The sequence below is a fragment of the Phanerochaete carnosa genome (genome assembly GCF_000300595.1).
Source record: "Phanerochaete carnosa HHB-10118-sp unplaced genomic scaffold PHACAscaffold_10, whole genome shotgun sequence".
NCBI classification, from domain to species: domain Eukaryota; kingdom Fungi; phylum Basidiomycota; class Agaricomycetes; order Polyporales; family Phanerochaetaceae; genus Phanerochaete; species Phanerochaete carnosa.
This window is the reverse complement of record NW_006767637.1, coordinates 659,714-672,005: the sequence shown is the minus strand read 5'-3', so window position 1 is coordinate 672,005 and position 12,292 is coordinate 659,714. Positions and strand designations below refer to the sequence as shown.

The 12,292-nt window shown below is 51.9% G+C and overlaps 3 protein-coding genes across 3 annotated transcripts; 1 reads left to right on the top strand and 2 right to left on the bottom strand.

The window, feature by feature from the left end:
• Positions 1-68: 68 nt before the first annotated feature.
• Positions 69-6,022, top strand: PHACADRAFT_165640 (uncharacterized protein; the record flags this gene model as incomplete). The annotated part of the gene is made up of 34 exons (XM_007400126.1): positions 69-323; positions 378-554; positions 605-709; positions 765-815; positions 877-996; positions 1,060-1,267; positions 1,322-1,385; positions 1,443-1,539; positions 1,593-1,623; positions 1,674-1,809; positions 1,860-1,905; positions 1,963-1,990; positions 2,040-2,066; positions 2,119-2,181; positions 2,228-2,268; positions 2,320-2,676; positions 2,724-2,772; positions 2,828-2,919; positions 3,039-3,098; positions 3,205-3,297; positions 3,352-3,610; positions 3,664-3,832; positions 3,891-4,034; positions 4,083-4,144; positions 4,287-4,490; positions 4,542-4,644; positions 4,700-4,821; positions 4,874-4,927; positions 4,993-4,996; positions 5,046-5,169; positions 5,234-5,297; positions 5,348-5,496; positions 5,545-5,806; positions 5,859-6,022. 34 exons carry the CDS (start codon positions 69-71, stop codon positions 6,020-6,022), a joined length of 3,984 nt encoding a protein of 1,327 aa, XP_007400188.1.
• A 220-nt stretch (positions 6,023-6,242) lies between these two features.
• On the bottom strand, positions 6,243-7,921 carry PHACADRAFT_199860 (uncharacterized protein; the record flags this gene model as incomplete). Its single annotated transcript, XM_007400125.1, has 11 exons — positions 6,243-6,301; positions 6,365-6,555; positions 6,610-6,700; positions 6,752-6,948; positions 7,007-7,104; positions 7,154-7,290; positions 7,343-7,423; positions 7,475-7,497; positions 7,557-7,609; positions 7,667-7,807; positions 7,859-7,921. 11 exons carry the CDS (start codon positions 7,919-7,921, stop codon positions 6,243-6,245), a joined length of 1,134 nt encoding a protein of 377 aa, XP_007400187.1.
• A 289-nt stretch (positions 7,922-8,210) lies between these two features.
• PHACADRAFT_212929 (uncharacterized protein) lies at positions 8,211-11,636 on the bottom strand. Its single transcript, XM_007400124.1, has 9 exons — positions 11,346-11,636; positions 11,276-11,293; positions 10,830-11,223; positions 10,757-10,779; positions 10,580-10,702; positions 9,987-10,526; positions 9,376-9,937; positions 8,876-9,324; positions 8,211-8,825 (listed from the first exon to the last, which is right to left on the bottom strand). The coding sequence occupies exons 1-9, from the start codon at positions 11,547-11,549 to the stop codon at positions 8,325-8,327; spliced, it is 2,814 nt and encodes a 937-aa protein (XP_007400186.1). The 5' UTR covers positions 11,550-11,636; the 3' UTR covers positions 8,211-8,324.
• Between the last annotated feature and the right edge of the window lie 656 nt (positions 11,637-12,292).

Genomic DNA, 12,292 nt, shown 5'->3' with positions numbered 1-12,292 from the left:
CTGGTACGAGACGTGATTCCTCAGAGGAAGCTCCCGGTACTCTAACTCCTTGGCGTGATCAGGTCTATATGTCTCTTCTTGCGGTCCTCAACGTCCTTTCCTCCTCCGATGTCCCGGTTTATTCTCGACATCTTTCTCTTACGACGTTCTCGATCTTTGCTGTCTACGCCTACCGCGACATTTGGCCTTTCATGACTTTCACTCTCCGGCCAGCAGACGAGGCTGAAGGTCTTGTACTATGGATCAAAGTCGCGCTTGCGGCATTTGCGGGCGTGGTCGAGCCGCTGCTTGAACCCTACCCATATTTCCCACTGAATCCTAAGGTAGGTTCGAGAGCTCCTCAAGAAGCGTCGTACGTGTGCTGATTGGCTCCACAGAACCGGATGTCGTCGCCCAACTCAGAACAAACGGCCTCAATATTTTCTTTCCTCCTTTATATCTTTTTAGACCCTGTGGTATGGCAGGCCTATCGTGTCCCGCATCTTTCGCACGACCAGCTTCCGCCGCTGCCCGACTACGACGAGGTCAAGTACCTGATACAAGAAAACTACAATGTAAGATGGCGTGAAATCTGCTCATAACGTCCCTCTGAGTCTTTCTTCAGAGATTGGACCCCTTCTCCGGCGCGAGGCAGGCACCGCTATTTCTTGGTTTCGCCAAGGTGTTCAAGACCGAGTTTATATATCAGATCTTCATTCTTATCGTCGAGGTTAGTCTGACGACGCATCACACGTTGCATTTAAGTAGTCACGGTGAATTTTCAGGCCTTCTTTAAACTCGCTGCTCCTGTGGGTGTCAACCGTCTGTTGAGGTACGTTCTGCGTCTTCAGGTCGAAGAAACAAGCAACTTACTGGTTTGGGCTCAGATTTCTCGAGAACAAGGAAAGTGTATACACCGCGGACCGCATAGTAGTGAAACCGTGGGTGTGGATCCTATGGATCGCCCTTGGACCCATGGCCGATACAGTGCTGACACAGTTGTACACATACATTTCTGCAAGTACTCTTCGATTCGCTCTCAACCTGCAACTGACAACATCTCCTCATACATTGTGACAGAGTGAAGTTGTTGTGCGCACTGAAGCTCTTGTCACTGCCCTGGTTTTCGACCACTCGCTGCGAATCCGATTCAACGTGAGCGCCGTACCAGATAAAGACGGCGCCGAAAACGGTCGGGCCGCGGAGAGCAACCTCGTCGGCAGGATCAACAACCTTGTTACAGGCGACCTAGAGGCGATTGGCCAAGGACGCGATTTTTTGTCCCTCGGTACGCCTTCCATCTCGAAGTTAAAGAACGTTATGATGCTGACAAAGTCCCCAGTGGTCTCCGTCCCCGTCCAGGTGGCTCTTGGTATGTGGTTCTTGTATACTGTGCTCGGATGGAGGTAAGTCACTTGCTTTCGGGCACAACCTGCTCTTACGAAGTCGTCCTTTGTTTGTAGTGTATTCGTTGGAATGGCTGTCATGATATCTCTGGCACCTGTCCCTGCGAAGTTTGCGTCGCTCATTGGCGGTATCATGAAGAGAAAGATGGAGGCGGTACGATTTGTTCTGCGATAATTATCCTATCTGCATTGACAATATACCTTCAGACCGACGCTCGAGTGCAAACGGTGACTGAAGGTTAGCATTTGATCCATCTCACTGCAATATTTGGCAATAACCCTGAATAGTGATGGGCGTGTTGAGGATGATCAAGCTCTTCGGTTGGCGAATATTTGCAGAGAATGATATTGCGGAGAAAAGAGAAGTAGAGCTGACTCTCCTGTGGAGGAGGCGGATGTTGGACTTTCTTAACTTCTTCATCAAGTGCGCGTACCCTCTACCAGCTCACGCGATGCTAATCAGTTTCTTCTCAGCCATACCATTCCGCTCGTCCACATGGTCGTCACCTACATAATATTTGTGAGCTACTCACCAAAGCATATAAGCGTGGTCGCTGAAAATCGTACCTTCGACTAGACGTTGGTCATGAAGCGCGACCTCACAGGTATGTTCGATCCAGAAGCCGCGAAGCACGTAGCTTATGCACCTCGTAGCATCCATCGTCTTCTCCTCGATGACTGGTAAGTAAACTCACCATAATATATGCAGAGGCGTAAACAATAAGTGCTTTAGCTTTCAACATGCTCCGAAATCAGCTTTTTAAAGTGCTGAATACAATGCCGACGCTTATAACTGGTACGCTTGAAGTTCTCATGTGACTTGGTTAGCTGACATTCTACAGCAAACGTCTCTCTCGGACGGCTCGCGGACTTCCTCTGGAATGTAGGTGGCTACGACATCACGTCCGCAATGCATTACTAACATTACCTCGAGACCGAACTTCTGGACGCGTTTGAAGAGGATCCGACCGCGGAGCTGGAGCTGTCAAATTCTCACAAGGAACATATTGGCTTCGGCAAAGCCGAGTTTTCTTGGATCAAGTCGCTGCATGGGACCGCTGAGCGCGCTTCTGATTTCCGGCTTCGTGTCGAGGACGACATGGTCTTTCACCGTGGCGCAATCAATTTGATCGTCGGTCCGACAGGCTCAGGGAAGACCTGTGCGTTTATGGCGCTCTTGGGCGAGATGCATTACATGCCCGCTGGGCACGATGCATGGGTAAGTCTTCCTCGAGCTGGCGGCATAGCATATGCGGCACAGGAGTCTTGGGTGCAAAGCGCGACCATCAAAGTATGCACTGCGATTATTCTACTTGGACTTGCCCTCACACAGCCTAGGAAAACATCCTGCTGAATCATCCGTATGACGAGGCGAGGTACAAGAAAGGTCAGATTTCGATTGGATGCTCCTTGTAAGGATCTCTTTCTGATCGAAAGTCAAGTCCTACACCAGTGTGCGCTCAACCAAGACCTGCGCCTTCTCAAGGCTGGTGACGAGACAGAGGTGGGGGAGCGGGGCTTGACTCTGAGGTACGTCTGCACATATGCAGTAAATGCGACCTTATGAGCGAACTCCATTTTTGTAGTGGAGGGCAGAAGGCAAGTCTGGTATCTTGACCCCGAGTCTCTGATCCTCGGCTTAAAGTCTCGAAGGCGCGCGTCACCCTTGCACGAGCCGTCTATTCCCAGGCTGAGATCCTTCTGTTGGATGATGTGAGTACCAGTAAACCGCTCAGGCGTATCGTAACAATGACCTGTGTGCACTATAGATTTTTGCGGCCCTGGTCTGTCTCGTTTGGTTCGTGCAGAGGCAATATAGACTCACGCTTTGCAGGATGTACACACCGCACGTTGGATCGTCGACAAATGCCTCGCTGGCGACTTAGTCGAAGGCCGTACTATATTACTCGCTGTATGTTTTTGTCGTTCCTCAGAAATCACAGACGTCAACTGACGCTTATTGTAGACCCACAATATCGCTCTAACGAGATCTGTTGCGAAATTTGTCGTTTGCCTGAGCAAGGACGGTACCATCATCAACCAAGGTCCGCCGGCTCAAGTCTTCGAAGGTGATGCAGCTTTAGCAGAAGAAGTGCGCCACCAGATCCAAGCTCTAGAGTTGGATGAGCACGAAGGCGAGATAATTGAGGTAGCGGAACATATCAAGGCGGATCAACTTATTGTCGCGGAAGAAATCGCCGTTGGTCGTGTGAGCTGGCAGGCTGGTATGTTAGCTTCTTTCACGGCGTGAACGAAATGCACTGAATGTTCTGCACAGTGAAGATGTTTCTCGCTGCCCTCGGCGGGAACTGGCCTATGCTCTTCTGGTCGCAAATATTTTTGGGCCTTGGCCTGTCGGAGTTCTTCGACGTTGTCGAGATGTGGTGGCTCGGCCGCTGGGCGCACCAGTACGCCATCCAGCCGCACGACAAAGTCCAAGTAACATTGTATGTGAACCCAATCTGCATCTATGCGCAGAATAACGTAGACTGACAAGGATGCCAGCTATCTGATGATTTATTGCGCCATCATCATGTCTGTCGTGCTAGGCAGCGCATGGGGTACCCTATTCTATCTCCTTGGATCGAAGCGAGCGTCTCGCATAATCAACGGAAGGCTTGTATCCTCTCTGCTAGGGAGTACATTCCGGTAGGCTTAGTTGGTCATTTCCGAGATATTCCTTCTCATTTGAGATAGGTGGCTGGATGTAACACCGACGTCGCGTGTCATCACTCGCTGTACTCAAGACATTCAAGCGGGTAAATTAATCAACCAAATTAACCAGCATTTTATCGCGCTCATAGCATTGACAGTGGACGGTTCCATTCAGGGTTATCTACATGTCTTCTGTCAGTATCCTTACTCTCGTGCAGGCTATTCCACTGATACCACAAATTTCAGTCGTCGTTACACTGAACATGCTCATCAAGCTAACCGCTGTGATTGTCTACACTCCTGTCTTCCTCGTCCCAGCCATCCTCACTGCAGCGCTCGGGGTCTGGTTCGGCCATATGTATGTCAGAGCACAAATGTCTGTCAAACGTGAGCTGTCGAGCGCGAAGTCTCCTGTCCTGAGTGTTTTCGGTGGTGCAATGGACGGACTCGGTGAGCAACCACCAACAAAGTTGGTGACTTGCACTGACCACTGGTGATTAGTGTCGATCAGAGCGTACCACGCCCAACAATATTTCAGAACAGAGCTGCTAGGACGCATTGACCACTGTACGAGGGCCGCTAAGGCTTTCAACAATTTGCAGCGGTATGCGCTGATCCACCACACGTTCTGAGATGTCATTGGGCTAATTTCCACGTAGCTGGATCTCCGTCCGTATCGACATGCTTTCAGCTATATTCTCATCTGCAGTAGCTTTCTATCTGGTCTACAGTGGATACTCGACCGATCCAGCCAGCATCGGTTTCATCCTGACAGTAGCAGGTCTGCTCTCGAACCATTATAGCTGCTCTTCATGCACTCACGGTTTTATCAGTAACGTTCACGGAAATGGTGCTGTGGTGTGTGAACATGTACAACGGATTCGAAGGTACGAGTATCATGATTGCTACATTCAACACAGTTCTCAAGCTACTCCGTAGTAAATGCCAACAGGTTGGTCACCGTCTTGTAATGGGTTTTAGATGCTAACGCTCATCGACTCTTAGCTTGGAGCGCATACTTCAGTATCTTCATATCGAGCAGGAGCCCGCGGGTGGCGAAGTCCCTCCAGCGTACTGGCCGTCTAGTGGTGCACTGGAAGTCAAGAAGCTGTCCGCGCGATACTCGCCTGTAGGTTCCTGTCGTGACTGTCATATTCGAAATGCTCATCATTCAACCATTCGTACTATTCTAGGAAGGGCCCGAGATACTACATGACTTGTCATTCTCAATAGGGATGGGAGAACGGGTGGGAATAGGCACGTTTTCACCAAGAGCTATCTGAGCCATCATTGACCCGCGCTTGCAGTCGGACGCACTGGGTCTGGGAAGTCGACTCTAACTCTGGCCTTGTTGCGCTGTATATGCACAGACGGCCTCGTTATCTTCGACGGCATCCCGACTCAGGCTCTTACATTGGACGCTTTGCGCTCCAGCATCACGATCATACCACAAATGGTGTGTCTTCGTCATTTTTTTTTTCACATTCGCTAACCAAACTTACAGCCCGAATTGGTCAGCGGCACCCTGCGCCGCAACCTTGACCCTTTCAGCCAACACGACGATGCCATTTTGAACGACGCTCTGCGGTCTGCAGGGCTCTATGTGGCGCAGCACACGGCCGACGAACGCCGCTTCACATTGGACACGACGATCGCTGATGGGGGCGGTAACTTGTCTGTCGGACAGAGGCAGATCATTGCGCTTGCCAGAGCAATTGTACGACGGAGCAAGCTGCTAATTCTGGACGAAGCTACATCGGCAATTGGTAAGTGGAACGCACCTGAACAGGGGCTGCTGCCTGAAACCGCATCGGATAGACTACGAGACCGACGCCGTTATTCAGCAGTCGTTAAGGAACGAGCTCAAGGATGTGACGGTCATCACTGTGGCCCACCGTCTCCAGACAATCATGGACTACGACAAGATAGTAGGTGCCAATATTTCGAACCTTCGTGAGTATGCTCAACGGTGCTTAACGTAGATGGTGCTCGATGCTGGTCGGCTCATCGAGTTTGACACGCCGAAGGCCTTGTTAGAAGAGCAGAACGGCGTTCTCCGTGCCTTAGTGGAGGAGAGTGCGGACAAAGAAGTGCTGTACGCAATGGCGCGCGCTGAGGGAGCGAGAACGTTGCATCTAGGACTACGCTGAGATACTCGGTTTCCTTTAGGGGCGCGTCGTTGTATTCTCTAGCTGCCAGATCTCATGTGACGATCGAGAACTTGTATGTAGAGCTCCAGATGTAGTCTCTGTCGGGTCCATCTACGACAAAAGCAACTTTAGTAAGGCTAGATGACATGTGTGCATCGAGATATGTCAACGCACAAATCTGATCTACTCCCCACTCTGGAGTGTTAATAGCGTCGATGTATCCTTCTTGCTCGATGGCCACGCCAGCCCAGTAAGTGTAGTTGACCGAAGGCCCACCATGTACTTTCTTTCGCGGGATGCCTTCAAGGCCGAGCCAGTACGCCGTGAACACCTGTGTTGCGGGATTGCTTGTCGCGATGTCAAGCCTTCCCCGGGAAGTTCATGAGTGATTTGAGGATTCGGATGTGCATATCGTTTACCTGATGCCGGATACATCGCTCCAGAGTGACAGACCGGGCTGCGTGGTCTCATCATGGTCGTATATCCAACAATGGTCGTACCCAATGCAACCTCCGATAGTTCACTCAGTAAGTATGCGTAGGGTGCTATTGGTCTACTGACCTGGACCACACAGCCCAACCGCCTCGCCAAAGCGATAGTCTATTGGCTGTGCCTCTCGAAAGTCCCAGGGAGTGTCCGAGACGTTGACGAACTTCCCGGTTGGGATGAAGTCGCCGTCCACTTCCACGACGCGAGAAGCATCAACACGTAGATGGTGATTCAATATATTTTCACTACCCTGGAAGGCGTCGAGGTTCCTTCATACCCGCCACGATGAGTAAGCAGTAGGAACACCCTGGAGAGGAGTAAACATACCAGTAAACGTGCTGAGTGAGCATTATTGGTGTCAAATGGGTCGCCGTGGCATGAACAGTCGTCTTCAGAATACCACCATTCTCTACCGTATGCGTGGCCTAAGGTAATTGCGTCAGTATGGTCCTGCAAAAAGTGTTTGGCCCTTACGAATGCGGAGACGTTCCCTGGAAAACCTTCGTCAGCAGCATCGGGGTGGTGGTATGTGACACTGCTTGTCGATCTTGAGGCAATAGTCCAATTTCGGCGGTCCCATCCAATCGTGCCTCCGTGTAGCGTGGCCTGACCTAGCATCTACCTTGAGGGTCAATACGATTGTAGAAGCTCTCTTACGCGTACCGTCTGCATCATTCAGAGGCGTATGATACACATCTGGGCCTGGAGGCTGTGGGTCCTTAGTAATTGGAATAGAGAAGGTACCTAAGACTAGAGTCAGCGTTAAGCACTCGTCGAAGACGATTCTTTGCAGACCGTTCTTAATACGATTGGCGTAGCTTGACTCAAAAAAACTCAGTACGATCCTAAACTTTGAAACCAAGCCGCACACACGTACCGGCCAACAATGGGGTTGAAAAACGGATGAGCGGGGTCGGTCAACAGCTTTGTCTTGGGAAATGTTCAGCTACCGGGCCTGTACGACGCGTGGAGGCTGCTAAGACTTACATTGTCGTCGTATCCCAAAATCACGTCGCGAGCCTCGCCAAATTTGTCTTTGACCCACAGCTCGGTCAGAGTCGCTCCAATAGAAACAAACCTGGCGGTTATAGAACCGTCAGGAGCAGAGATTGTCGTCACATCGAACGGCTATGGGTAGGTCGCATCAGAGCATTTCAGCCTAGAGAATAGATCACTTACCCAGGGCTCTCCTGCAACATTGTTCAAGAGACATAGCACGCCTGCAAATATAGTGAACAACATCGTACAATGAGGAGCACGGGGCGAGAGGCCGGCCTGCAAACCCGGACTCTTTATATGATGTTCAGCCCAGGGCCGTCGCCGCAATGACTAGATGGCCACTCGTTCGTCCTTCATCGGCGACCTGTCGCCGCGACCATGCTGTACACGATTGTAATCAGCATGTGACGGCCGCTCGTGGCCAATATAAGGAGAGCCGAAAGTCTATCGAGGCGCAGCGCCAAGCTTGGAAGCATGACATCCAACCATTCGAGCATCTGAATCAGCCGCCTCGCCCCGCCAGTGCCCACTCGTTATATGCACAAAATGAAGACTATTAGCTACCTTGAATTATATGTACAGCATCTAGAATATACAAGAATATTAGTCAGTTGCGGGGGCATCCAGGACCACACGATCTGTACTTCTAAAGTTCGATCTCCTCGCCCATCATTCCCGCAAGCGCATCTCCGCCTTCGTCGGCGGGTGCCTCGTACACTGCGAATGCGGTTTTGGTCTCCTGGTCGAGTTTCTCGACGTTATCTGATGTCCAGCCCTTTCCACGGTCCGCGAATACCGCCGGACTCCTGTCAAGGAGCGCGTCAAGATCTTTCCGGGAGATGACGCTCTGGCCCTCGAGCGCGACTCGGATATGCTCGCCCTCGAGCCGGAGGAGCGCTGCAGCGAGTTCGGCCATGCTCTCGCCCTTGGCACGTGCGCTGTCGCCCTTGAGCGCGTCCGCTGCCTGCATCGGCGCGCGAAACTTGCCCTTTGCGATCACGAGCGCCTCAAGTCTGCGCTTCTCCGTCGCGCGCTGCATGATGCGTGTCTCGATGGTGTGCGCTGTTACGAGTCGGAAGATGAGCACGGGTTTCGTTTGGCCGATGCGATGCGCACGGTCCTGTGCCTGTAGGTCCATCTGCGGGTTCTGTGCCACACATCAGTCAGGCTGCCTAGAGAATGAGGAAGGCGGCGTACCCAGTCCTGGTCGTAGAAGATGACGGTATCCGCAGCGACGAGATTCAGACCTAGTCCACCCGCGCGCGTACTCAAAAGGAACAATATTGGCGCATCTGAGTCGTCCCCGCCTGTTTGGAACCTCTCGACTTCCTCGTGCCGCGTCATCATAGGCGTCGACCCATCTATCCTGCAAATATTCCAGCCCTTCAGCTCCCTCGCCCAGTCCTCAATGATGTCCAACATTGTGGTGAACTGGCTGAACAGGAGTACTTTATGCTTCCGCGGAAACAGCTCGGTGAGCAACTGGTCGAGGAGCATCATCTTCCCGCTCGCGCTCACGAGCTCTTGGTTCAGTATCGGCTCCATCGTGCGCGGGTCGATAGGCCAGTCAAAGAGGAAAGGATGCGAGCAGACTTTGCGGAGCTGCATAATTGTGTTTTGAAGCTTCATATTGTTCACCTTCTTCCCTGCAGCAAACAGTTCAACAAAACAGCACGAATGTGAAAGATGTGACTGACTCTGTGCCTTAAGCTGCCATTCCCGTCCGAGCTCCTCAGCCGTCTTCGCGTTGTTTCGCCGCTCCAAATCAGCGTCTAGCTCGCCGTTCTCGAGCCTACGGAAGTACTCTCTGTCGTTGCCATCGTCCTTGTACGTCCTGCGCTTGCCTTCTCTCCTTTTGCTCCTCCTCGGCCCGTTCTCTTCCTCTTCCTCTTCCTCTTCCTCTTCCTCTTCTTTCGCCCCTAAAAACTCATCTAAAGTCTTGCCTTCCTTCATCAAAAGCGCACGCAGATGTCCGTTCAGTACCGCATCGTACACCTCACGTTGCTTGACACTGAGTGGTGCGTAGAGCACGTATTCCTTCTTCGGCGGCAAGTTGGTTATCACATCCGCCTTGAGGCGACGCAGCAAGAACGGCCGGAGGATAGCATGCAACGAGTTGATCACTCGCGTTATTCGAGGAGATGATGACGTGTAGTTCGACGTTGTGGGCGTACTGAACCATTCCTGGAAGGTATCGAGGTCGGTGAAGACGTCGGGCAGCACGAAGTTGAGGAGTGACCAGAGCTCGGCGAGGTTGTTCTAACCAGCGGTGATTATCGTAGAGACATACAGAAAGAACGCGGCATACCTGCAAGGGTGTTCCTGTTAACACCATGCGTCCTGTAGCGGGAAGCGCCTTGAGCTCGCGCATGAGCCTGCACTCAAAGTTCTTGAGCCGGTGTCCCTCGTCCACGACAACGAAACCCCATCGATACTGCTCGAGGTATGCACGGTCGCGCATCACAATCTCGTACGTTGTCAGCACGACCGGAAAGGTTGTGTACATCTTTGGTTTGCCGTCATCCTTAACCTCATCCTTCGCCTCGCCACTCGCCACTGGCTCCTCTGGTTCTTCTGACTCATTATCGCTCACTACCACCTTTTTCGATCTCGTCGCTCGACCAGCAGGCTTCCGACCTTTGACTGGTGTGGCCTTGTGCTTTGTAGCGGCCTTCTTAGGTTTCCTCGAGACTTTGCTCGCAGAGTCGCGGGAAATGTTAGGTGCCGAAGCCCAGGGATCGCCGGCGCCCAGCCAGTACTTGTCGCGATAGTGCTCTGGGATGATCATCTCTGTCTTCCTCAGCTCCGCGCGGTGTTCTGGAGTGCCATGGTAGACGCATACGGGAATCTAAGCAGAGCATTAGTCTCTGGTCAAGCTTTGACGGGACAAACGCTGCGTACATCAGGGGCGAATCTATTGAATTCTTGCTTCCAATTGTGTAGGACGCTCATTGGACAGACGACCATGAACGGCGCTGGGGAACGTTCCCGAATGTAGGCATGGAAAGCAATCGTTTGCAGTGTCTGTGGTACCCGTACATCAGCATGAATGCAGGCCACACACGCATAGGTACTGACCTTTCCGAGACCCATCTCATCCGCTGGGAAAGATTCAGCTTGGACAGCCTCATAAGATCGCGTGTGTACGCACCAAGTATTCCAGAAATGCCAGTCTGGTATAGACCCACCATCCATGCGACGCCCTCAAGTTGGAAGTCCTTCAGCTTTGCTCCAGTCACAAATGCGGATTGCTTGAATGCTGGAGCAATTGTAGGCTTTTCGGGCGTTGTGGCTTCGTCTATTTCCGCGTTGCTAGTTTTCAAACGTTTAGCTGGCGGCGCAGACGCATGCTCCTGCAACGTCCGTTTTGCATCTCCTTTCCGGGAAGATTTCGCTAAGGCTGCGCGGGACGGAGGCTTTGGAGCTGCCTGGACTGGCGTGTAGTTCGTCTTCGCAGTATCCATTTGCTGCTTCAACGCTTTTGTGAAGGATTGGACCTTCTCAAGGAATGGTCCGAGCTTCTCCCACTTCTCTTTGTCATCTACCTACTCAATATTTAGAATGATAATCTCGCGAATGCACGTAAGGGACACGTACCGACAGCTCTTCCTCGTCCTTGCCAGCGTTACCTCAGCTGATGATATCAAGCAGAATACGGGAGACTCACCTCTTCTTCAATTTCCAACTTGAGCTTAGGCATGGGAGAAGACATAGAACTGGCTGCTGTGCTTGTCTCTGGAGGTGGACTGGAAGGTGCCGGCGAAGAAGGCAGCGTGGAGCCTGGCGGAGAGGATGCCCGCGTAGACAGGGCAGGGGAGAATGCCGACGACTTGCTGAACATATCGAGCAGTGTCCTTTGCTTCGCCTCCATCGTGCTGTGAGTAGCTGTCGTCGTAGTTCTGTCCGCCGTTGTCTTCCGCCGCCAGCGTTTTGTTCGTTGGTGCCGCGGCTCGATCTTCAGTCAGGCGCCCATAAGCAACCGCGCTCGCGAATCGACCTGCCCTTAATAAGCACGTGATTTGCGTGCACTACGCGTGGCGTGACTAATTTTCAATCTGCTTCTCTCAATCTCTTGGTTCTCTTGTAAGATTGGCAGTCTTGCCCCAAAAGGGTCTAAATCACAGCAAAACTGGCAGAAAACTGAGTTTTGCCTTCGGTTTTTTTCAGGTGAAAACCGGAGAAAGTTGAACGTTGAACGTTGGGGCCTTGTTCAATCAGCTTTTGGCCAATTTTGCGCCGAAAAAAGTGCGCTTACCACCCAGTGCTGGTGCATATAATTTCGTGCAAACTGTTCTAGCGCTATATACACTGGCAGTACTACACCATAACTCAGTGAAGAAATGCAGCAAGAGAGGTGTCCCGGGGTAGCTACACCGGCACTTCCTATTCTTTGCTTTGGGCCCTCCGATGGTCACTAGCCCGTTAGCACGCATACATCCTCCTATTTCCCGGTCTGTTCTGCACTCACACTTCCGATTTGCCGCTAACGCACCCGCGAAAGATGCCGAAGCGGGCCGATTTGCCTTTTTTAGACCTGCGTTCGAACAGAGTCTCGACGCGTTCAGTCAGTGCATATAACCACAACGCATATGTAAGTATTGGATCGATCTCGAG